Source organism: Bubalus bubalis, chromosome 2, assembly GCF_019923935.1.
Source record: "Bubalus bubalis isolate 160015118507 breed Murrah chromosome 2, NDDB_SH_1, whole genome shotgun sequence".
NCBI lineage: Eukaryota > Metazoa > Chordata > Mammalia > Artiodactyla > Bovidae > Bubalus > Bubalus bubalis.
In genome coordinates this window covers 146,885,344-146,911,786 of record NC_059158.1, presented here as the reverse complement: position 1 = coordinate 146,911,786, position 26,443 = coordinate 146,885,344, and the positions used below count along the sequence as shown (strand labels likewise).

The window sequence follows — 26,443 nt, the reverse complement described above, 5'->3', positions numbered from 1 at the left end:
TCTCACTTAACTGTAAGAAAAGTAAGATCTACAATCAGTAACTAATGCAATTAACTTATCTTAGATGCCTTATACCACTAATCTTCTGTGCTTCTCAATTTTTTGTCAAAATTAACTTCTACTGTAATTCTTCATTAATCATTAATCTGTCTTGAGTTCTTTCTTCATTTAAGTTATTACAGAATATTAAGCAGACTTCCCTGTGCTATATAGTAGGTCCTTGCTGGTTATCTGTTTAAATATAACAGCATGTACATGTCAATTCCAAACTCCCAATTTATTTCTTCCCCATCATTCCCCCCAGTAATCATAAAGACCAAGAAGTAGTTTGAAGAATGAACCAAGTTCCAGTTTAATCTGCCCACATTCTGCATTGGGGTGGACACCTGCAAAGGGTCTCCTTTAATCCATCAGTCAAGAAATAGTCTCTTAATTTAGTACATGGTATTTGTATTCTGGATTAAAAACAGTGCTATGTGATCCCATTGGTAATTAGACCACTTGATTTTGCTAGAAATTCTCAAATGCCTTTTTTTTTTCTTTTTTTGTGTGAGGGGCTATCACTGCAGTTCCTCATTTCTGGGCAATCCCTGGAGAAGGAAACAGCAACCCACTCCAGTATTCTTGCCTGGAGAATTCCATGGACTGTATGGTCCATAGGGTCACAAAGAGTTGGACACTACTGAGCAACTTTGCTTTCCTTCACTTTCACATCTTTACATTTCTTGGAACTTAGAGAATCTATATCTAGCTCCTATAGCCCTTCTGAGTTCTTCAGTCTTGTGTTTAATTTCCCTGGGTCTCCTTCATCCATAAAAATTATGGTCAATAGACAAGAAGAGGATGGAATAAATGAAGTTTCTTACTGAAAGTAGATGTCAAATATCCACAGTCCTTCACCACTTAAGAGTTACATGAGACCTCATCCACCTACATCAAGAATCAGTACATAAATACCAATGGTTTGGACTTCCCTGGTGGTTCAGTGATGAAGAATCCACCTGCCAATGCAGGAGACATGGGTTGGACTCCCTGGCCCAGGAAGATTCCATATGCCTCAGGGCAAATGAGCCTGTGCACAACAACTACTGAGCCTGTGCTCTAGAGCCCAAGGACCGCAACCGCTGAGCCCACGTGCTGCAACTGCTGGAGTCCACGTGCTCTAGAGCCCAAGGGCTGCAACCACAGCCCGTGTGCTGCAACTACTGAGGTCCACGTGCTCTAGAGCCCATGTTCCGCAACAAGAGAAGCCACTGCAATGAAAGGCCTGTGCATCGCAACAAAGAGTAGCCCCCCTCACCACAACTAGAGAAAAGCCCGCACGCAGCAAAGAAGACCCAGCACAGCCATAAATAAATAAAAAATAAAAATAAATAAACACCAATGGTTCAATTGTGATTTTATCTTTAATGCTTCTGCTATTCTGTTTAATTGTTGAAATCACTGTCAAAGCATGCTGAAAGGAGGTCAAATATTAACACATATCCTCAAAAACAGAACTAGAACCTACTAACATTTGTCTTAAATTTTTTCAAGAGTTCCTGGATCTAATCTAGCAGCTTAAAGATGCGTCATCAAAAGCAAATGATAATGATATTATCCAAAGCATCCAATACAGGCTTCATTATTCAAACAGAAATGCCTGAGGGAGACCTGATCAGTGAAAGCAAGGCAAAATGAACTACCTTGTACCATGGAATCCAAATGTTTAAAAATATACAGGAAAGGATGACTTAATGAGAGAAATCCTATAGCAACTCAATCCTGCCAGCACTGGAAATCTTAGAACACTACTGGGTCTCTAGGACAAATAAAAAGCAATAGTTATCTACATCATATTGCACATGGCACAGCGGCAATCAATACAGCAACTTTGGAGATCTTTGCTTCTTAAGCAGAAACTTTTTCAAAACTGCATAAATAGTGCTACTCTTTTTTGGAAGTACATAAATGCAAAAGAGGCCATAATCTCTCAGAACAACACTTATGTACTTACTATAGTAGCAGAATTATCTACCAAGGACAAACAGACTCACCCATTAACAAGCAGCAGTTTAATGCTGACTGTCTCACTGCAGTAAATAAGCAGTAAATGGATGGCAATGGTGTATTCCTTTGCTACAGCTGCCATAACAAAGTACAACAGACCAGAGGTTTAAACAACAGAAATTTATTTCCTCATAGTTCTGTAGGATAGAGGTCTAAGAGCAAGCTATAGGCAGCACTGGTTTCATTTTGAGGCCTCTCTCCTCAACTTGCAGATGGCCTCCTTCTCACTAGGTCTTCACATGGTACACGGTATTCTCGTCTGCACACAAGTGCCTGTGTCCAAATTTCCTCTTCTTAAAGCACACCGTGTGTGTGCATGCTCAGTCTTTTCTGACTCTTTTCAACTCCATGGACTGTAGTTTGCCAGGCTCCTCTGTCTATGGGATGTCCCAGGCAAGAATATTGGAGTCGGTTGCCATTTCCTACTCCAGGGGATCTTTCCAACCCAGGGATCAAAATCTCCTGTGTCTCCTACATTGGCAGGTGGATGCTTTACCACTGCACCACCTGGGAATCCCTTAAAGGACACCAGTCTTATTGGATTAGGGCCTACAGTAAAGACTTCATTTTAATTTAATTACTTTCTTAAAGTCCTTATATCCAAATACAGCTACATTCTGAGTTACTGGCTAGTTGGGACTTCAACATATAAATTCTAGAGGACAAAATGCAGCCCATAATAGATGACCTGGTCTGCTCAACAAACTGGATTACTTGCATTCAGAGGGAAGTTTATAGCAATACAGGACTTCCTCCAGAACAAGAAAAGTCTCAAACAAGCCACCTAACCCCACACGTAGAAGAACCAGAAAAGGACAAATGAAGTCCAAAGTCAATAGGAGGAAGGAAATAAAATAGATCAGAGTGAAAAAAAAAATAGAGACTGAAAAGAGAACAGAATATAAAAAAGAGTGTATACATATAACTGATTCACTGTTGTGCAGCAGAAACTAACCCAATATTGTAAATCAACTATATGCCAATAAAAATTTTTTTAAAAAAGAAAATATAGGCAGTACACTCTTTGACATCTGTCTTCATGTTATCTTTCTCAATGTATCTCCTCAGACAAAGGAAGCAAAAATAAAAATAAACAAATGGGACTATATCAGACTAGAAAGTTTCTGCACAATATAAGAAACTATTAACAAAATGAAAAGACAGCCTATTGAATGAGAGAAGATATCTGCAAATCATATACTCAATAAGGGATTAGTATCCAAAATATACAAACAACTCATACAATTCAACAATGAAAAAATAACCCAATAAAAATATAAGCAAAGGAGACATTTTTCCAAAGAAGACATACAGATAGCTAAGAAGCACATGAAAAGTTGTTCAATATCACTGTGTAATGCAAATCAAAAACACAATGAGCTATCACCTCATGCCTATTAGAATGACTATTATCAAAAAGGCAAGAAATAACAAGTGCTGGCAAGGATATAGAAAAAAAGAAACTCTCACACACTGTTGGTGGGAATGTGAACAGGTGGAAAATACTATGGATATTCCTCAAAAAATTAAGAACAGAACTACCATATGATCCAGCTATTCTACTTTTGGGTTTTTATCAAAAGAATATTAAAGCAGTAATTCAAAAAGATATACATACCCATATATTCATGACAACATTATTGACAAGAGCCAAGATATGGAAACAACCTAAGTGCCCATCAGCAGATCAGATCAGATCAGTCGCTCAGTCGTGTCCGACTCTTTGCGACCCCATGAATCGTACCACGTCAGGCCTCCCTGTCCATCACCAACTCCCGGAGTTCACTCAGACTCACGTCCATCGAGTCAGTGATGCCATCCAGCCATCTCATCCTCTGTCGTCCCCTTCTCCTCTTGCCCCCAATCCCTCCCAGCATCAGAGTCTTTTCCAATGAGTCAACTCTTCTCATGAGATGGCCAAAGTACTGGAGTTTCAGCTTTAGCATCATTCCTTCCAAGGAACACCCAGGACTAATCTCCTTTAGGATGGACTGGTTGGATTCCTTGCAGTCCAAGGGACTCTCAAGAGTCTTCTCCAACACCACAGTTCAAAAGCATCAATTCTTCCGCACTCAGCCTTCTTCACAGTCCAACTCTCACATCCATACATGACCACAGGAAAAACCATAGCCTTGACTAGACGGACCTTTGTTGGCAAAGTAATGTCTCTGCTTTTGAATATGCTATCTAGGTTGGTCATAACTTTCCTTCCAAGGAGTAAGCGTCTTTTAATTTCATGGCTGCAGTCACCATCTGTAGTGATTTGGAGCCCAAAAAAATAAAGTCTGACACTGTTTCCACTGTTTCCCCATCTATTTCCCATGAAGTGGTGGGACCAGATGCCATGATCTTCATTTTCTGAATGTTGAGCTTTAAGCCAACTTTTTCACTCTCCACTTTCACTTTCATCAAGAGGCTTTTGAGTTCCTCTTCACTTTCAGCAGATGAACGGACACAAAACATGTGGTATATACATATTCACGATGAAGTACCACTCAGTCATAAGAAAGATGAAATCTTGCCATATGACAAGATAGATGGACTTTGATAAGGTATTATGATAAGTGAAATGTCAGATGGAGAAAGACCAATACCATATGATTTCATTCACATGTAGAATATTTGAAACTAAGTAAACAAAGCAAACCAAACAAAAATGAACAAGTAGATACAAAGAATAGAGTGGGGCTAACAGAGGGGAAAGAGCAGGAATAGGGGAAAGCATGAAAAGGGTAAAGGGGATCAACTGTACTGTGACCAATGGCAACTAAATTTTGGGTGGTGACCATGCTATAGTGCATATATGAGTAGAAATATAATGTGGTCCATATGCAACTTATATAATGTTACAAACCAATGTTACTAATAAATTTTTTTTAAAAAACAGGATAATTTTATTTTTTAATTAATTTATTTATTTTAATTGCAGGCTAATTAGTTTACAATATTGTAGTGGGTTTTGCCATACATTGACATGAATCAGCCATGGGTGTACATATGTCCCCCATCCCAAACCCCCCTCCCACCTCCCGCCCCATCCCATTCCTCTGAGTTGTCCCAGTGCACCGGCTTTGAGTGCCCTGTTTCATGCATCAAACTTGGACTGGTCATCTATTTCACATATGGCAATATACATGTTTCAATGCTAGTCTCTCAAATCATCCTACCCTTGCCTTCTCCCACAGAGTCCAAAAGTCTGCTCTTTATATCTGAGTCTCTTTTGCTGTCTCGCATACAGGGTCATCGTTACCATCTTTCTAAATTCCATCTATGTGCGTTAATATACTGAATTGGTGTTTTTCTTTCTGACTTATTTCACTCTGTATAATAGGCTCCAGTTTCATCCACCTCACTGGGCCTTCTTCTACATTTTATTTCTGGGTTAGTTAGTTCTTAGTCATGTCCGACTCTTTTAGACGCCAAGGACTATAGCCTGCCAAGCTTCTCTGTCCATGGGGTTGTCCAGGCAAGATTACTGGAGTGAATTGACCTTCCCATCTCCAGAGGATCTTCTGGACCCAGGGATCAAACCATGGTCTCCTGTATTTTCTTTATATCATTAAAAATTGATAAAAATAGGACTTCCCTGGTGGCACAGTCCGCCTGCTAATGCAGGGGACACAGGTTCGATCCCTGGTATGGGAATATTTCATATGCCACAGAGCAGCTAAGCTCATGTACCCGAGAGCCCGTGCGCCGCAACAAGAGAAGCCACCACAGTGAGAAGCTCAGGCACCACAACCTAGTGTAGCCCCCGCTCACAGCAACTAGAGAAAGCCTATGCAAAGCAATGAAGACCCTGTGCAGGCAAAAATTTTAAAACAAATAAATAAAATGAAATAATTGACTAAAATAGCTAAATTGTTTTGTCTCACTTAATGTGAAGAGATGAGCAATCACTAGAATTATGCCCAGCTCCCTTGTAAACTGACAGTCCAGTGATCAAAGCAGCAACAGAAGAAGACTCCAGACAGACAGTACAGACTGAACACCAGCACATAACTGAATGTCACGAGGTCTCAGGCTGGAAATGATCACACAGGATTTAAATTGGATGAAATGAGTAAAGGGCTTAGCAGAGGTTCTATTACTATTACGACTGCAGTTGAAAACCTTCCTTCTACATACTCTGGAAACCAGGAAATGCAGCATTCAGCCTATGAGTTAGAAGCATCTTAAAGAAACAGAATCCTGAGATGGACAGCCATGTTACTCATCATTTCTAGCTCTTCTGAACTCAAACCCAGAAAACATGCCTGAGCTGGTAGCCTCAGCACAAGTCTGAGACCAAAGGCCTGAATTCCGAAAAGCCAGTGCCTTCGCTCGCCCAGATGTGTGAGAGGAATTCCAGCAGTGAGACTAAAGGATGGAGAGCAGGAGAGAAGAGGGGTGGGGCAGGGATTAGCACTGAGCTCTACATGGTGGCTCAGACGGCAAAGCGCCTGTCTACAATGCGGGAGACCCGGGTTCGATCCCTGGGTTGGGAAAGATCTCCTGGAGAAGGAAAAGGCAACCCACTCCAGTATTCTTGCCTGGAAAATGCCATGGACAGAGGAGCATGGTGGGCTACATACAGTCCATGGGGTTGCAAAGAGTTGGACCCAACTGAGCACACACACATACATACATACATATATATGGAGAGAAACAGAATCTGTGTGTGTAAAATTTGGTTATTTACAGTATTTAATCTTACTATCTTGCACTTCTAGTTAATATTTTTCTTAGGTTTCTTTCCTAAATAAAATTTTTTTCTGTTATATGTTGGTGTTTGGCAGAAATCAACACAATATTGTAAGGCAATTATCCTTCAATTAAAAATAAATAAAAATGTTTTATTTTTATTTTTCTGTTATTAAAAAAAGAAGAGTCAAGCCAACTCAGAAGCCAAGATGAAAGCCTGGATGGAAGCCAGGATGGCCCACCCTGGGCTGCAGTGAAGGCAAATTTGCCTCAGTCTTCTGCAGCCACAGTTCTGAAGCCACACTTCTCTGATTCATTCACAAAAGGAAAATGGGGCAGGAGGCCTATTCTCCTCCACATGTTGCGTCTTATAAACCCAACTTTGAGTTCAAATCTCCAAACGTGAAGAGCTGAAAAAACACGCAACAGAAGAAGACTGAAAATCCCCCTCCGAATCCAGTGACTCGGGGTGGGCAGCTTGCCTTCCATCCACCAATGGGTGGTTCAAGCTTCTTCAAGAGAAGGGGCTCACTGGTTTTCACTCTCACCAGGGGTTTGATGCTTTCCTGCTCCCAAACCTTTGCTCTGCTACTTTCCCATGTGGAATGTACCTTTCTCCCTCCCACATCTTTCTGTAGCAGACCCTGACATCCCGTGCCCACATGCCTTCAGCAGGCACCTCAACACGCTGAAGGCAGGTGACTAGAAATACCTAAGACTCTTGGCTTTTTTCTACCTCACAGGAGGCAAGAGCAACGTACTGAAGAGGTGCCACTCCCAGAAACACCCCTTAACCAACAACAGACTGCAGTCAGTGGATGAAACTCCAGTTTCCTCCATCTTCAGTTGGATAATAGTCTGGCATATTCTCGAGAATGAACCCAAGGACTCCCAGGATTTCCTCAGTGGGAATGAGCCCTGGTTGGGCACATGAGAAATCTCTCTTTTAAAGCTCCCACCCCATCCACATCTCACTCCCTAAAGGTATTTTCTGGAAATCTTGCCTCAGGATCTGCTACCAAGGGAAGCAAACCCAAGACAGCATCCTTTAAGACAAATATTAAATCTCATCTTCCCCATAAGACCTTCCAGCACTAAGGCCTCCCAAGTCACTTCCTATCATATTTAATACAATTTGTATATATTTCATTCTCTGTGGGCTCTTAGAGAGGAGGAATTCTTTTACACAGTCCTGAAACCCCTGGGTTGTTGCTCAGCACCGTATCTTAAGGCAAACTAGATGCTCAATAAACGTTTGCTGGCTGAACAAAGAATAAATTAATCATATTAATTGGCATGAAAGCCTGGGTTTTTATTTAATCTAGCTGAAACTACATCAATGTAGCTGTTTCCTTCTTTCCTTTTTATATTATTTTTGTGATTTTGTTTGCTTGTTTGTTTTCCTCTATTTTTGGCTGTGCTGGGTCTTCACTGCTGCACAGGCTTTTCTCTAGCTGCGTCGAGCAGGGGGCGGCAACTCTCTCAGGGTGTTCTGGCTTCTCATTGCAGTGGCTTCTCTTGTTGCACAGACTCAAGGGTGCACAGGCTCCAGTAGTTGTGGCATATGGGCTCAGGAGTCACAGTTCCTGGGCTCTGGAGCACAGGCTCAATAGCTGTGGTGCACAGGCTTAGTTGCTCTGCAGCATGTCGGATCTTCCCAAACCAGGGATCAAACCTGTGTCTCTTGCACTGGCAGGCAGATTATTCACCTCTGAGCCACCAGGGAAGCCCCTCTTCTTTTAAAACCATTGCATGAACTAAGCAAACCACTGTGTGCATGTTCTTCTTTAAATCAACATTTTCCAGATATTCATCTTAAATCAAATACCCCTGATTCCCCCTACATCAGAACAAAGCCATTAACCTCCCAGGGAAATGGAGCAATAAAGAAGGGTGTCTTCCATACAGATGGCTAATAAGCACATGAAAAGATGCTTAACCTCACTCATCATCAGAGAAATGCAAACCAAAACCACAATGAGGTACCATCTCACACCAGTCAGAATGGCTGCTTTCAAAAAGTCTACAAACAATAAATGCTAGAGAGGGTGTGGAGAAAAGGGAACCCTCTTACATTGTTGGGGGGAATGCAAACCAGTACAGCCACTACGGAGAACAGTGTGGAGATTCCTTAAAAACCTGGAAATAGAACTGCCATATGACCCAGGAATCCCACTGCTGGGCATACACACTGAGGAAACCAGAAGGGAAAGAGACACATGTACCCCAAGGTTCATCGCAGCACTGTTTACAATGGCCAGGACATGGAAGCAACCTAGATGTCCATCGGCAGACAAATGGATAAGAAAGTTGTGGTACATATACACAATTGAATATTACTCAGACATTAAAAAGAATGCATTTGAATCAGTTCTAATGAGGTGGATGAAACTGGAGCCTATTATACAGAGTGAAGTAAGTCAGAAAGAAAAACACCAATACAGTATACTAACACATATATATGGAATTTAGAAAGATGGTAACGATGACCCTATATGTGAGACAGCAAAAGAGACATAGATGTAAAGAACAATCTTTTGGACTCTGTGGCAGAAGGCGAGGGTGGGATGATTTGAGGGAATAGCATTGAAACATGTATATTATCATATGTGAAACAGATCACCAGCCCAGATTCAATGCAGGAGACAGGATGCTCAGGGCTGGTGCACCGGGATGACCCTGAGGGATGGGATGGGGAGTGAGGTGGGAAGGGGGGTCCAGGATGGGGAACACATGTACACCCATGGCTGATTCATGTCAATGTATGGCAAAAACCACTACAATATTGTAAAGTAATTGGCCTCCAATTAAAATAAATTAATTAAAGAAAAGAAGAGACCAAAGACCACACAAGTTGTTCATCCACAACCTTCCCCTGCACTTCCCCTAGAGTGACCCATTCACGACAGAACTCTGTTCACACTGCAGTGTGGAAAGCAAACCACAGATAGCTGATAACTACACATGCATAATTATTTTAGTTTGGTACCTGTTTGACAATAATGATACAGCTTTCAGCATTCTGCCTTTCATCCAAAATCAGAGTTGTTTTTGTCAGTTCACTTAGGTCCCATGAAGCAAAGTCCTTACTTTCCAAGCTGCTTTAGGTCCACTCCTCAGTTTTAAGCTACAACCATCCAATATTGATGTCTCACATAGATTTCACCCAATTGGAGCTTTCCTTATTGTTCAAGACAAATGTACAGGAGAGACTTGGAAGACCCCTTATTCTCTCATTGGATAGTGTTCTCTTAGGAACAAACTGCTGTCTTATCGCACCTGAGACACCCTGAGATTTCTTCCATCTCTGTGCCAGGCAAAGGCCAGAAGGACTGCATGGATTTCACTTTACAATAAACATGAGAGCATGCTGAAGGTTTCAGCGGCCACATCAGACACAATCAAATGGAAAGTTAAATATCCAAACAGCCAATGACTTACAAGTCTTGTCATGCTTTTTAATGGATTTCGGGTAAGCAGCTGGAGAAGGACCAAATGTATTGCAAATAGGTTTTTAACTCAACAAAAGTATGTTGTCTGAATTCTCAGTGCTCATTACCTTGAATGAATATCAACCTTGGCCTGTCAAATTGTCAAGTTTTCCTTCAGTCTAACCTTCAGCAAGGTAAAGATCACAGAGTATACTACCCTCATGTACAAAAATGAGGAAAAAAAAGTACTGACAGAAAACAAAGCAAAGACTTATTGTGCTTTTCTTATTAGATCATAAGTTCCATGAGATCACTGATTCTCTTTTTCAATCCTAAATTCCCCAACACCCAGCCCCATGACTGCCTTGCTGTGGCAATAATAATTAAGCATAAATACAAATATATATTGAATGTGTTAATCAACTCAGGCTGCCATTATAAGATACCACAAAGTGCGTGCTTTAAACAACTAGAGATCTATTTCTCACACTTCTGGAGACTTTCCAAGAACAACATTCTGGCTGATTCAATTCCTGGTGAGGGCTCTCTTCTTGGCTTACAGACGACTGCCTTCTTGCTGTGTCCTCACGTGGTAGAGAGAGAGAGACAGCAAGCTCTCTGGTGTCTATCTTATAATAACATTAACCTTATTAGATCAAGGCTCCACCATATGACCTCCTTCAACCTTAATTACCTCCTTAGAGGTTCTGTCTCTAAATACAGTCATATTTCAGGTTAAGGTTTCAACATAGAAATTTTAGGGGGGATTCAGTCCACAGCATTAAGCATGTCTTTCCAATTAGCAGACATGTATAAGTACCACACATTATCTCAGCGAGTCCTTATAGCAACATACAGCTTAAACAGGAAACTAAAGCTTAGGAAGCTAAGCCTCCAGCCCCCATCTCTTCCCTGTACTTCAGACTGCTCTACCCAACTACCACATAGACATGTCCAAGAGCCCTCAAATCAGTGATGTCTACCCTGATTTCACATTCTTTTCTCTTCACCATTTAACCTGTTTGTTCCTTGTGCTGCCCATTTCAGCTCGATACCATCTTCTACCCAGTTATGCAATCAAGGTACCAGTTAATTTTAAGTCTTTTTTCTGCCTTGTCACCCACATCAAAGCTATCCTAATGATTTTTATCAATCAAAGATTTCTTAAAAGCATTCCCTCTCCATGCCTTTTAGCATTTCTTGAGAATAGAACTTGTGTTTATTCCCCTTACTTCACTTTTCACAGTCTAGGCTATAATAGCCAAGTACTTAAGCATGACAGACAAGATCTTCCAGGAGCTGAGCTGTCCCTGGGTCTACCTCTCCTGACTTATCTCCCTCTGTGTCAATCTTGTAATTTACCAAGAAATTCAACAAAATTTAACTTGCCACACTGCTGCATGGCCCTGCCTCCATAGCATACACTGTCTGCTCTACCTAGAACACAGTTCTCCATTTTCTCACTCTCCAATCCATCCCTAACACTTCTCTTCCTCACGAGCACTTGCCTTCCAAGATTTAGCTCAAGCATCACCTTTCCTAAGATGCTTTTCCACACTCTTCTAGCCTAAAGAGCTTCCACTCTTCAGTGCCTCCATAGCATTCCAACCAACATGGATTGCTGGTTCATTATCACCAGCACAATGAATTTCACACTCCTGTAAAATTATATCTATTGGCCTCTTCCAAGTAAGGCAAGGGCTGCTCACAGTAGGTGCTCAACTTGATTTCTCTGCATGTTAAATATTAATGGTAAATAATTTTTGGATGTGTCTACAGACCTCTAAGTACCCTGGACATCCCCACATGATCCTTTCTCAGTCATCTGGGATGCTGTGCTACGGCCAGGATGTTTTAATGTTCAACCACATAGCAATGTTGGTTGCTCTCACCAAGGCACAGTCTGATATGACAGCATCCATTGCAGTAAGAGTTAAAGGAACAGAAGATCTAAACAAACTAAAATTAGCTATATCTTGCTACTCAACATAGTCTAAGTGTTGGCAAGACAAATCTCTCAGGCAGGCACAGTGCTGACCCAGCATGGTGAAAAGGAACTCAACTAATACTCAGCAGACTCAACGACGAAAACCTGCAATATCTGTAACACAGGAAATTCTGAGTTCTGCTGATTCATCCTGACTTAAAGCTGCAATTACACTTGAGTAAGGAGTACCCAAGCTGACTCTGCATTTTTTTTTTTTTTTCTGCAGAGCTCTCAGAATTTGGCACACAAGAAATTTAATAGTTGTTCTTCAGAGTCTTTTGTAATTTCTCAGATATTGAACTGTGGTCACCTACATTACAGTGTCTGATAGCATTACGTGGTATCTTTCTGGCAAAAATGCAGTCTTAGTCAAAATACTGATCAGAGTTTACGATACTGACTGGAGCTTCTCAAACTACAGAAAACCATAAAAGAATGCTCCTTCACCAAAGAAATGTTTGCTGCTGGCTCAATTAGAGACTGAAGAGTCCTGCTTAAGGCAACAGCTCTTGTTCATGCTTTGTACAAAGACATCTGTGCAACTGGTTCCAACTTGGGAAACAGCATTTAAATATCAACATAAACACATCCTCAGAGGAAAATCGGGTAAATCTTCATCAGGATCAAAATTTCTAAGAAAGTGTATTAGAGCAAATTAGGAAGCAAAGAACCTTCTCAAAATAGGTACTATTTGCAAGTCATCATTTTCTTTACTCTTCATACAGAAGTCATGTGAACTGCATACTGAAAGGTAAAGTGGAATTTCTAGACTGAAGTCCAATTATACTTGAGTCAGTAATTTATCATGCTTGCTATATATATATAGTAAAGATTATAAGTTAGCACTTAATTAGCTAGCATCACTTCAAATAATTATTCCATTTAAAATCACATTTAAGTACTCCATTTGAGATTTTTAATACATTAAATGTCTCTTCTTTCAGCAAAAGAACATAATTAACTTCAGGCTTTATATTTTTCTTTAGGTGCTATATGACATATAATTAGCTAAAAAATATCAGTTGCTTCAACAACAGATATTATTTTGACAAAACTATTATCATGAAGTAGAGTTTTATTGCAATTATTTCTTGACAAGATCATAACTAAATACTTACTTGTTCAATGTGAGGTCAAGAATGAATTTGGAGCCAAAGGCTTCAATCTGGAAGCTTGCTTGGGCCAGATGGACAGCCTATGGTTTCAAAAAGACAGAAAGAACCTTAGTTTACTTTCATATCTTTAAAGCTGATTATATTGATATCAAGAATGATATTTAATAAGAAGAATATTTTATGGACTGATTCGTTTCTTTATGGATCCCTATATGATAATTTATTTCTTTAAAAAGAGAACAAGGGTATCGTCATGGTTTTACTTGGAAGGCCTAAATATCTGTTCAGAAAGAAACTAATAAAAGTCTTTTAAAAAGGAGTCCATCTTGATAAAAATTAAGAGCAGATTCAACTGAACTTTCAAAGTGACTGTGATGAATTATGCAAAAGTCTGACTAATTAAAGCTTAATTTCAGCCTATTTTGTGCACAAAACTAACCAATTCTTTCTGCATACCTAAGTGAAAACTCATGTCAGCGTTCTGCTCTTTATCAGGAATTGGAACTTTCTCTAAATGAATTATCAGCAGAATGTCCCGGTAAAAAAACCTTTCAACTTCAGAAAGCACGTCAAACCAGGCCCTCTGTGGATAGTGAGAGTCTCTGTCCCCCTTTGAAAGTCACACATTTACAAATACTGTCCTCATTGTGATTTAACCCAAAATGTAAAGATAATCTCATCTCAACATGAGTAATATGTTCTAGGTATTAAAGGGGCTTCCCAGCTGGTGCTAGTGGTAAAGAACCCACTTGCCAATGCAGGAAACATAACAGATTCAGGTTCAATCCCTGGATCAGGAAGATCCCCTGGAGAAGGGCACGACAACACACTCCAGTATTCTTGCCTGGAGAATCCCATGGACAGAGGAGCCTGGCGGGCTATGGTCCTAAAGATTAGAATAGCTCACAGAAGCATCTTGAATAATATAAATCAACAAATCAATGAAGTTTTGTTAAAGTATTATCCAAGAAAAAACTCTCCTTTGTCACCCTATCAGAAAAAAAGAACAAAGATAAATGTAACATCCCCCCTCCCCCAACCGTTGCTCACAAACACCCTTCCTCCAGACTTCATTCTTAAGGCACAGTGGGTGTCATCTATGAAGTGTTACATGCATAGCAACCAGACACTTTTCACTCCCACTCTCCTCAATGCCACTGCTTGTTCCTCTTGCCTTCCTCCTCCACTTCCCATTATCAAAATCCTACTCTTCCTTCAAGGGCAGACCAATGACATTACTTTCCAGTAAGCCTTCTTCACACACAGCTGCTGGGAATGAACTTGAGGCTTCAGGAGCACTGTGCCCTCCCTCCACAGTGATGGATGATCACTTTCCATTCTGGATGATTTGCTTCACAACTGATATCACAGGGGTCTTGCAAACATCTGTACATTAACCATCCTTCCCCAAAATATATGAACTTTCAATTAACTAACCAAATATTTATAATCAGGACTATTTCACCATGCCAAATCCATAAAATACTATAAGTAAACCATGATTTCAACTTCTTGTCAAGCATAACTGCTGATCTGATAGTCACTCAATAATCAGCAAATAAAATTAAGAGGAAATTAACATATTAAATTTTAAATACAGAACAATGAGACAGAAGGTGCCTCAATCCCTAATACCATGGGATATCATGTCAGACTCCAAACAACCACGTAGAACAGGGTCATCATCCTTGATCTGAGCTTCCTGTATTCAGACAACTCCTTGAGAGAGAAACTTCTGTCTTGCCAGGTGTGGTCTCTGTCATCTGCAGCAAAACCTCTGTTCACCTAATATAACTATCACAAAGTCTTTCATCTAAATTCATTCTGTCTTGAAGCACTAATTTTTGCATGAAAATTTTTACTTGATGAATAATTTGTATAGGGGAAAATTTTTCATCTCTGGGTCCCAAAAGCTTAAGAAAAGAAAACAGCTTTTTTCCTGGGAATAAGATACATCCCTCAGGCATACTTTCTCTTAAGAATATTAAATAGTAGAGAAGAGTTCATTAAAGGCACTCTGGCTTAAAAGAGCTGCTAAATGTACTTGTTTGAGCATCTTTATAAATAAGAACATACTGTGGTGAAAAGAGAATGCTGCTGCTGCTGCTAAGTCGCTTCAGTCAGTGTCCGACTCTGTGTGACCCCATAGACGGCAGCCCACCAGGCTCCCCCGTCCCTGGGATTCTCCAGGCAAGAACACTGGAGTGGGTTGCCATTTCCTTCCTCCAATGCATGAAAGTGAAAAGTGAAAGTGAAGTCGCTCAGTCGTGTCCGACTCTTAGCGACCCCATGGACTGCAGCCTACCAGGCTCCTCCGTCCGTGGGATTTTCCAGGCAAGAGTACTGGAGTGGGGTGCCAGTGCCTTCTATACATAAAACAAAAACTACACATAGGGACTTCCCTGGTGGTACAGTGGATAAGAATCTGCCTGCCAACGCAGGGGACATGAGTTCAATCCCTGGTCCGAGGAGATTCCACATGTCGCAGAGCACTTAAGCCTAGGCACCACAACCACTGAAGCCCACGTGCTCTAGAGCCTGTGCTCCACAACAAGAGCAGCCGCTGCAATAAGAAGCCTGTGCACCACAAGCAAGTCGCCCTAGCTCACTGCAACTAGAGAAAGCCTGTGCAAAGCAACAAGGACCAGCACCACCAAAAATAAATAACTTTTTTAGTACTGAAGAAAAAAAACTACACGTAAATTATGACATCGAAACAAATGGAGCAAAACTTCCAAATGAGTATTCCAAGGAAAAGTGCTTATAATCCACTTTATACAGATAAATCTCTGTATTTCTGTAACTAATCTAAAGAACCTGATAGTGACCCAGCAAAAGACTCATTTCACAGCAAATAAGCACTGAGACAAGTACAAACCCCAAGAAAACTCTGCTGCAAAATAATGTAGCCGGGTAATAACTGCTTGTGTGCGGGCGTGTGTGTTAGTTGCTCAGTTGCATCCTACTCTTTCGACCCCGTGGACGGTAGCCCACTAGGCTCCTCTGTAAGTGCTTACTCCATTTCGAAGAAATTATTGAGAGTCAGACAATTTGATCGTTGTTAAATAAGTTTATACTGAGTCAATGTGGCAAGTTTCAGTTTAACAGAATTTAATGAAAAACCTGGCAAGTAATATTAATAGGAGAAAGGGGAACCCTCTTACACTGTTGGTGGGAATGCAAACTAGTACAGCCACTATGGAGAACAGTGTGGAGATTCCTTAGAAAACTGGAAATAGAACTGCCTTATGATCCAGCAATCCCACTGCTGGGCATACACACTGAGGAAACCAGAAGGGAAAGAGACACGTGTACCCCAATGTTCATCGCAGCACTGTTTATTATAGCCAGGACAGGGAAGCCACCTAGATGTCCATCAGCAGATGAATGGATAAGAAAGCTGTGGTACATATACACAATGGAGTATTACTCAGCCATTAAAAAGAATACATTTGAATCAGTTCTAATGAGGTGGATGAAACTGGAGCCTATTATACAGAGTGAAGTAAGCCAGAAAGAAAAACACCAATACAGTATACTAACGCATATATATGGAATTTAGAAAGATGGTAACAATAACCCTGTGTACGAGACAGCAAAAGAGACACCGATGTATAGAACAGTCTTATGGACTCTGTGGGAGAGGGAGAGGGTGGGAAGATTTGGGAGAATGGCATTGAAACATGTAAAATATCATGTATGAAACGAGTTGCCAGTCCAGGTTCGATGCACGATACTGGATGCTTGGGGCTGGTGCACTGGGACGACCCAGAGGGATGGTATGGGGAGGGAGGAGGGAGGAGGGTTCAGGATGGGGAACACATGTATACATGTGGTGGATTCATTTTGATATTTGGCAAAACTAATACAATTTTGTAAAGTATAAAAATAAAATAAAATTTAAAAAATAAAATAAAATAATATAAAATGATAACTCCTTAAGGTAAAAAAAAAAATTAATACTGGGATTTTCCTTTGTTTATTTCATTTAGTCCTTCCACACACAGGTGTTGAGTCCCACCCTATGTAGAAAGATGGCTGGGACACAGCCCAGACTCAAGAAAGCAGCATCTTCCAGAGAAGCAGGCAGGGCTGTCAACCTCCACGTGTCTAAGGGGCCAAGGGACCAAGGCCTCAGTGACAAGGTGCAGTTTGAATAAAGTTTTTAAAAGAGAGTAAGAATCCACCCTTATGGCAGAAAGTGAAGAGGAACTAAAAAGCCTCTTGATGAAAGTGAAAGTGGAGCAACACTCAGAAAACTAAGATCATGGCATACGGTCCCATCACTTCATGGGAAATAGATGGGGAGACAGTGGAAACAGTGTCAGACATTAGTTTTTGGGGCTCCAAAATCACTGCAGATGGTGACTACAGCCATGAAATTAAAAGATGCTTACTCCTTGGAAGGAAAGTTATGACCAACCTAGATAGCATATTCAAAAGCAGAGACATTACTTTGCCAACAAAGGTCCGTCTAGTCAAGGCTATGGTTTTTCCTGTGGTCATGTATGGATGTGAGAGTTGGACTGTGAAGAAGGCTGAGTGCCAAAGAACTGATGCTTTTGAACTGTGGTGTTGGAGAAGACTCTTGAGAGTCCCTTGGACTGCAAGGAGATCCAACCAGTCCATTCTGAAGGAGATCAGCCCAGGGATTTCTTTGGAGGGAATGATGCTGAAGCTGAAACTCCAGTACTTTGGCCACCTCATGCAAAGAGTTGACTCATTAGCAAAGACTCTGATGCTGGGAGGGATTGGGGGCAGGAGGAGAAGGGGACGACAGAGGATGAGATGGCGGGATGGCATCACTGACTCGATGGATGTGAGTCTGGGTGAACTCTGGGAGTTGGTGATGGACAGGGAGGCCTGGCGTGCTGCAATTCATGGGGTCGCAAAGAGTCGGACACGACTGAGCGATTGAACTGAACTGAACTGAACTGAAGAATCCACCTGCCAGAGGAGCTACTGTATCTAGCACATGGAACTCTGCCCCGTGTTATATGGCAGCCTGGATGGGAGGGGAGTTTGGGGAGAATGGATACATGTATATGAATGGCTGTGTCCCTTTGCCGTTCACCTGAAACTATCACAACATTGTTTGTTAACCAATACAAAATACAGTTTTTTAAAGTACCTATATTTGCATACATTCTATGTGAGTAGCCGACTCACTGGAAAAGACCCTGATGCTGGGAAAGATTGAAGGCAGGAGGAGAAAGGGGCGACAGAGGACAACATGGTTGAATGGCATCATTGACTCAACGGACATGAGTTTGAGCAAGCTAAGATGGAAATAGTGAAGGGCAGGGAAGCCTGACTGCTGCAGTCCATGGGGTCGCAAAGAGTCAGAACACAACAGAGCAACTGAACAACAACAACAATAAAAATAAAATGAAATGCTATAGATTAAAAAAATAAAAAGAATCCACCCGCCAGGAGAAGAAAAGATATTCAGGGCCTGAGGGAGAAACAAATATAAAAATAGAGTAAAAAATTAACGTGGAAAACAAACTTACAAAGAAATTTTAATGAAATTGCCTATAGGAAAATGGCTTTTGGGGGAAACGTCAAACAATGAATCTGAAAAGGTGGGCTCTGGAGCTTTGTGTGACATGCTCAGTGACACGTCTGCTCACATACACATGTGTACATGTGGCCCAGACAGAGAGCTTTCCTTTAAATGTCCCCACACCTACTCAGCACAGTCTCTGGCATATGCCATCATCATCATCATCAATACCAACACTAGGATTCAAACATATTGACAGACTCCTCTTCACAACAACTGAAACAATTAGTATGAAGACATCAAAAACATCCCTGTTTCTCCATAGGAAAAAAAAAATTTTATTTTGTTACCTTTATCAGAAAGACTGTTTTATCATCTGAATTCACTTTAATGCTGAGAGGGAGTCAATTTTCCTATAATATTACTTAAGATTTCCTTAAACATTCATCTTCATTGCATAGATAGCAAATGGAATTAGTATATTCATCTAAAATATCTATACCCAACCAATACAATATTATAAAGTAATTAGCCTCAGTTCAGTTCAGTCACTCAGTCGTGTTCGACTCTTTGCGACACCATGAATCGCAGCACGCCAGGCCTCCCTATCCATCACCATCTCCCGGACTTCACATCCGGAGTCAGTGATGCCATCCAGCCATCTCATCCTCTGTTGTCCCCTTCTCCTCCTGCCCCCAATCCCTCCCAGCATCAGAGTCTTTTCCAATGACTCAACTCATCGCGTGAGGTGGCCAAAGTACTGGAGTTTCAGCTTTAGCATCATTCCTTCCAAAGAAATCCCAGGGCTGATGTCCTTCAGAATGGACTGATTGGATCTCCTTGCAGTCCAAGGGACTCTCAAGAGTCTTATCCAACACCACAGGTCAAAAGCATCAATTCTTCGGCACTCAGCCTTCTTCACAGTCCAACTCTCACATCCATACATGACCACAGGAAAAACCATAGCCTTGACTACACAGACCTTTGTTGGCAAAGTAATGTCTCTGCTTTTCAATATGCTATCAAGGTTGGTCATAACTTTTCTTCCAAGGAGTAAGCGTCTTTTAATTTCATGGCTGCAGTCACCATCTGCAGTGATTCTGGAGCCCAAAAAAATAAAGTCTGACACTGTTTCCACTGTTTCCCCATCTATTTCCCATGAAGTGATGGGACCAGATGCCATGATCTTCGTTTTCTGAATGTTGAGCTTTAAGCCAACTTTTTCACTCTCCACTTTCACCTTCATCAAGAGGCTTTTCAGTTCCTCTTCACTTTCTGCCATAAGGGTGGTGTCATCTGCATATCTGAGGTTATTGATATTTCTCCTGGCAATCTTGATTCCAGCTTGTGCTTCTTCCAGTCCAGCGTTTCTCATGATGTAGTCTGCATATAAGTTAAATAAGCAGGATGACAATATACAGCCCTGACATACTCCTTTTCCTATTTGGAAGTAGTCTGTTGTACCATGTCCAGTTCTAATGGTTGCTTCCTGACCTGCATACAGGTTTCTCAAGAGGCATGTCAGGTGGTCTGGTATTCCCATCTCTTTCAGAATTTTCCACAGTTTATTGTGATCCACACAGTCAAAGGCTTTGACATAGTCAATAAACCAGAAATAGATGTTTTTCTGGAACTCTCTTGCTTTTTTGACGATCCAGCGGATGTTGGCAATTTGATCTCTGGTTCCTCTGCCTTTTCTAAAACCAGCTTGAACATCTGGAAGTTCACGGTTCACATATTGCTGAAGCCTGGCTTGGAGAATTTTGAGCATTACTTTACTAGTGTGTGAGATGAGTGCAATTGTGCGATAATTTGAGCATTCTTTGGCATTGCCTTTCTTTGGGATTGGAATGAAAACTGACCTTTTCCAGTCCTGTGGCCACTGCTGAGTTTTCCAAATTTGCTGGCATATTGAGTGCAGCACTTTTAAAATAAATAAATTTATATTAAAAATAAATAAAAATAAAATGAAATATCTGTACCCATTGAAGTAATTTCAATACAATGGTGTATGCTATTTTTCTCATATTCTCTTTCCTTTGCTATACATTCTGCCTTTGTACACAGAGAACAGATTCTTCTCTAGACCAAAATAAATACCTGACCAAATGCTACTTTTCCCTATCATTCTGTTATTTCTGCTCTGTCCTAGACATGATTAAAATGGGCTTTAACTTTTGGAGTCTCTACGCTATTCCACATCAATTGATCACTATTTCTTCAACAAAATACCATGTATATAGCTTTGGTAATAGTCAATTTTAAATAAGTTTTCAAATCAGGTAAAATGAGTCATTATTGTTTTACAAATTACATTTTTGGATACTATTTATTTTTATTTCATAACCCAATTCTTCCAAAAGATAAAAAAAAATTAGAAGACTGGCCAGGACAGGTAGAAAATTTTTATAATACATGGCCATATTGCTTATAGCTTATTAAATATTTTAGAGTTAACTGACCTGCACCACTGAAACCAACTGAAAACACAAAGACTACCTCAAAGAGCATTGCTCTTCTTTTACAAAGAAGGACCTGCACCCAGAGGTTTAGAAATATGTTCAATGATACAGAATCACAGGAATACTTCAGAGAAGAGTACATGAACTACCCATCAGGTCATAATGGGTTATTTTCTCCATCAGGATATCTGCTAAACAGATTGAAAGATTAACACTTCTTTTTACAAGCCCGTCACTATAATAGCACTGTGGAAGACTGCAGGGTTTTAGAGTCAAAGAGCGTCATTTCACGCCAAGAATAAGCACAACCCTGGGCTCAGAACTACCACCCTGAAGGACGGAGAGCAGCTGTTGCCTAAGCGCTTTGGTATTTTTCTTTTGACTCAGAATCTGGCACAGGGAAATTACGGGAGCCCAATAAACAAAAACAACTAAACTCAATTATATACACAAACCTCCTTCACTAAAGAACACTTCACACATCTTAATGATGTGCTGCTGCTTTCCTGTGTTTTTTTCCTTTTAGTAGATGGCACCTAATGGTATTGGGTTCGCCAAAAAGTTTGTTCAGGTTTGTCCATAACATCTTCTAGAAAAACCCAAATGAACTTTGTAGCCAATTTAATATCATATTAAATAACTTATAAGAACATTAGATTGCTCAGCTAAGACTGGCTTTGCATCTCATCCACCAGTGCTATGCTACTAAGCAATCATAAATATTCAGCTTTAGGTAAGGTACATTATATAAACTGAAGAGACATAGTAGCTTTCTTGGGATTTATGTTCTAGAATAATTAACATTAATATGGACATGAAAACAATGGGAAAAGATGACTATCTACTTATAGAAATGAAAAGCAAGTCTTTCCAGGATATATATGTTTTCATGCAAAAATGCTTCACACATAACAAGTATTCAATTAGTATTCTGTACTACTTATAAGGACTTGTGAATTCTACAGAGTGTGTGCATAACTGAAACAGAATATGGGAAACAAGCAGTTTACACTTTCTCAAATTCAGAAAACATTACAAGACTGAATTCCGTATTTCAGTAGAAAGTGAACAACTTGAATTGCGGTATCCATGCTATCAATGTCAACATTCACTGAGCGTGTACTTTACTTTACTATGCTCTATAAAAGACATGGTTAGGGTAACAGAGGGAAATTTAGACGTTTCCCTGCCCTTAAGATATATTAAGTTTTTTTAAGTAATGAAGGAAACATATCCAGAGTGGCAGAGCAATAATACAAGAAAAAGCTTTACAAATAGGGAGCAAAAAACCTGGAAGGTATCAAGCAAGCCTGAGCAGACACCACTGAGATGATTTCAGCTCTGCTTCCTAAAGAGGAGAGCTGTGGGCTCTAGGAAAGAAGGTGCTTGAGAAAGAAAACTGCTATAATTAGAGTTCGAAGAAAGATTACTAAAACTGTCTCATTAGACACAGTCTCATTAGTAAGCTACTGTTCAGCTGTCTCATGTTTTCCATTATCCCTTCCAGCAGAAAAGACACTGTAGGTGGGCTTCCCAGGTGGCACTAGAGATAAAGAACTTGCTTGCCAACACAGGAGACATAAGAGAAGCAGGTTCGATCCCTGGGTCGGGAAGATCATCTGGAGGAGGACATGGCAACCCACTTCAGTATTCTTGCCTGGAGAATCCCATGGACAGAGGAGCCTGGCAGGCTGCAGCCCATGGGGTCACAGAGTTGGTCACGACTACAGTGACTTAGCACACACACCGAGACTGTAGGTAAAATTTTTCTCATTTCCTTCATTGCTATGATAATATTTCTTATTCTATGTCCATTAAAATATCAAACATAGACAGTGTGTGTGTCTTTGTATGCACAGGTGCATAAACTATAACTTTTTCGGGAATTGTTTTTCCTCCCTTTATCTTTTTGCTCGTGGTTTCTTCCCCTACTCTCAATGATTTTTTTCAAAAGATCCTTCAAGAATCCACCCTTTTTTCTTCACAGTGGGAAGAGTTCACAGAATTTCAAAGACTACCTTCTTTTGAGGTCCAGGACACTTTACAACATTTCAGAAAAGACAACCTTGGAAATACTCCAACTAAGAAGGAAAAGAACCAGCAGCTCAGATACAAGGAGCCTCCTTTGTTGTGATGAGTTGAGCTGTTGAAGAAAGATGCTTCACTAGGGAGCCTTGCATCAATCTGGGTTGCACAATATGTTTTTCTCCTCACAGAAAAACAGGAGACACAGAATCCAGTGACCCAAATAATTAAACTGCAAAAAGAAACCAACTGCCAAGTTTAAATTGAAATCAGTTTGAGGGAAAGACATCACTTTTTAAGAATAGATATATGTATATGTATAACTGGATCACTTTGCTGTATACCTGAAGCTAACACAACACTGTAAATCAACTATATTCCAATACAAAAAATTTTAAAGAAGTTTAAAAAAAAAAAGCAAAATGTAAAAGAAGATGGTAAACAATGTCACTATCAAGAGATTTCCTCATAAGCTGTACAAAATCACCACTTGAGAACTGAACCGATCTAATACTGTATTGCATAAAGCTGTGTAGCAAAGATTTATAATCATAAATAAACAAGAAAATATATTACTTTTCTTTTAGCTCATTCAGGCTTTTCTGTACCTGACTAATCTGGGTTTATCGCACAGCTAAAGAAACATAAAAGTACAATTTGTGGATTTTTTTCTGTGTAATGCAAAAACTCAAATATGGGAACATGTTTTAGGAGTTTTAAAGTGCAAAAGAAAACATCAACAGATGATTTTAAATTACAATCTTGGCTAAAGCTATCTTGAGAAAGAAGAATGGAACTGGAGGAATCAACCTACCTGACTTCAGGCTCTCCTACAAAGCCACAGGTATCAAGACAGTATGGTACTGGCACAAAGACAGAAATATAGATCAATGGAACAAAGTAGAAAGCCCAGAGATAAATCCACGCACATATGGACACCTTATCTTTGACAAAGGAGGCAAGAATATACAATGGATTAAAGACAATCTCTTTAACAAGTGGTGCTGGGAAATCTGGTCAACCACTTGTAAAAGAATGAAACTAGAACACTTTCTAACACCATACACAAAAATAAACTCAAAATGGATTAAAGATCTAAACGTAAGACCAGAAACTATAAAACTCCTAGAGGAGAACATAGGCAAAACACTCTCTGACATACATCACAGCAGGATCCTCTATGACCCACCTCCAAGAATACTGGAAATAAAAGCAAAAATAAACAAATGGGACCTAATTAAACTTAAAAGCTTCTGCACAACAAAGGAACTATTAGCAAGGTGAAAAGACAGCCTTCAGAATGGGAGAAAATAATAGCAAATGAAGCAACTGACAAACAACTAATCTCAGAAATATACAAGCAACTCCTACAGCTCAACTCCAGAAAAATAAATGACCCAATCAAAAAATGGGCCAAAGAACTAAATAGACATTTCTCCAAAGAAGACATACAGATGGCTAACAAACATATGAAAAGATGCTCAACATCACTCATTATCAGAGAAATGCAAATCAAAACCACTATGAGGTACCATTTCACACCAGTCAGAATGGCTGCGATCCAAAAGTCTACAAGCAATAAATGCTGGAGAGGGTGCGGAGAAAAAGGAACCCTCTTACACTGTTGGTGGGAATGCAAACTAGTACAGCCACTATGGAGAACAGTGTGGAGATTCCTTAAAAAACTGGAAATAGAACTGCCTTATGATCTAGCAATCCCACTGCTGAGCATACACACTGAGGAAACCAGAAGGGAAAGAGACACGTGTACCCCAATGTTCATCGCAGCACTGTTTATAATAGCCAGGACATAGAAGCAACCTAGATGTCCATCAGCAAACGAATGGATAAGAAAGCTGTGGTACATATACACAATGGAGTACTACTCAGCCATTAAAAAGAACACATTTGAATCAGTTCTAATGAGGTGGATGAAACTGGAGCCTATTATACAGAGTGAAGTAAGCCAGAAAGAAAAACACCAATACAGTATACTAACGCATATATATGGAATTTAGAAAGATGGTAACAATACCCTGTGTACGAGACAGCAAAAGAGACACTGATGTATAGAACAGTCTTATGGACTCTGTTGGAGAGGGAGAGGGTGGGAAGATTTGGGAGAATGGCATTGAAACATGTGTAATATCATGTATGAAACGAGTTGCCAGTCCAGGTTCAATGCACAATACTGGATGCTTGGGGCGGGTGCACTGGGACGACCCAGAGGGATGGTATGGGGAGGGAGGAGGGAGGAGGGTTCAGGATGGGGAACACATGTATACCTGTGGCGGATTCATTTTGATATTTGGCAAAACTAATACAATTTTGTAAAGTATAAAAATAAAATAAAATTGAAAAAAAATAAATAAATAAATTACAATCTTGTTCTAATCCCTTATTCTAAGTTTGCTCATTGGTGATCACCAATGCAGTCAAGAGTCATATATAATAAAAATAATAATGCCCAATATTTCTCATGTTTTAATTATCTCAGTTATCTAGAATAATATGAAGCTAGTAAGGCAGGTTTTTTTATTAGCCTCTTCTAGAAGACAGACATTTTTAAAAAGCACTAAGGAGTCAAATTATGTTTTTTGTCCAAGGTTGCACATCAAAGAAAGAAAGATCAGGTTCAGTGAGAAAAAGTGCCAAGTTCATGCCAGGAGTCCTTAAGTCTCCAAACCTCAATGTTTCCTGGTCATTAAAATATAAACAATAATAGCTTACCAACAGGATGTATGCAATGATTAAATTATGTAATAATGTAACAGAAAGTTCCTAGAAAAGGCTGGCCACATAGGAAGAGCTCAATAATTTAGAAAGGAGGGGTGTAAAGTAAAAGGAGAAAGAAAAACAGAAAAAGAACACTGTATTACTGTTTTACAAAGGTTATCAGTCAGCTCCATCTTAAAAGCTCCCTCCCATTATAGCTGGCCACCTCCTAGCAAATCCAATGTGCACTTAGATTCTGCAAAATTTGCAACTTTTATATCTGTATTGCTAATTACCATCAGGTATTATGTTTTGACCTTGTTCTCCTTGTCATGTCTTTAAAATAATATGAATCATTTCCCTGAGAAGTGGAACAGCTGCAAATGTTACATGAAGGCAATTTTGCAAATTAAGGTAATTTGTTCAATGTTCTTCCCAAGATTCATTTAAATAGGTAGCTTGTGAGAAAG

The 26,443-nt window shown here is 40.1% G+C and overlaps 1 protein-coding gene across 6 annotated transcripts in view; it reads right to left on the bottom strand.

Annotated features, from left to right (window-relative positions):
* The window catches only part of ADAM23 (ADAM metallopeptidase domain 23), a 200,263-nt gene that overhangs the window by 134,407 nt on the left and 39,413 nt on the right, over positions 1 to 26,443 (bottom strand). For all 6 annotated transcript variants that reach the window (XM_045164558.1, XM_045164561.1, XM_045164560.1 and 3 more), the window contains exon 3: positions 13,269 to 13,345. In XM_045164558.1, coding sequence (XP_045020493.1) covers positions 13,269 to 13,345 — 77 coding nt within the window. The remainder of the gene's footprint in view (positions 1 to 13,268; positions 13,346 to 26,443) is intronic.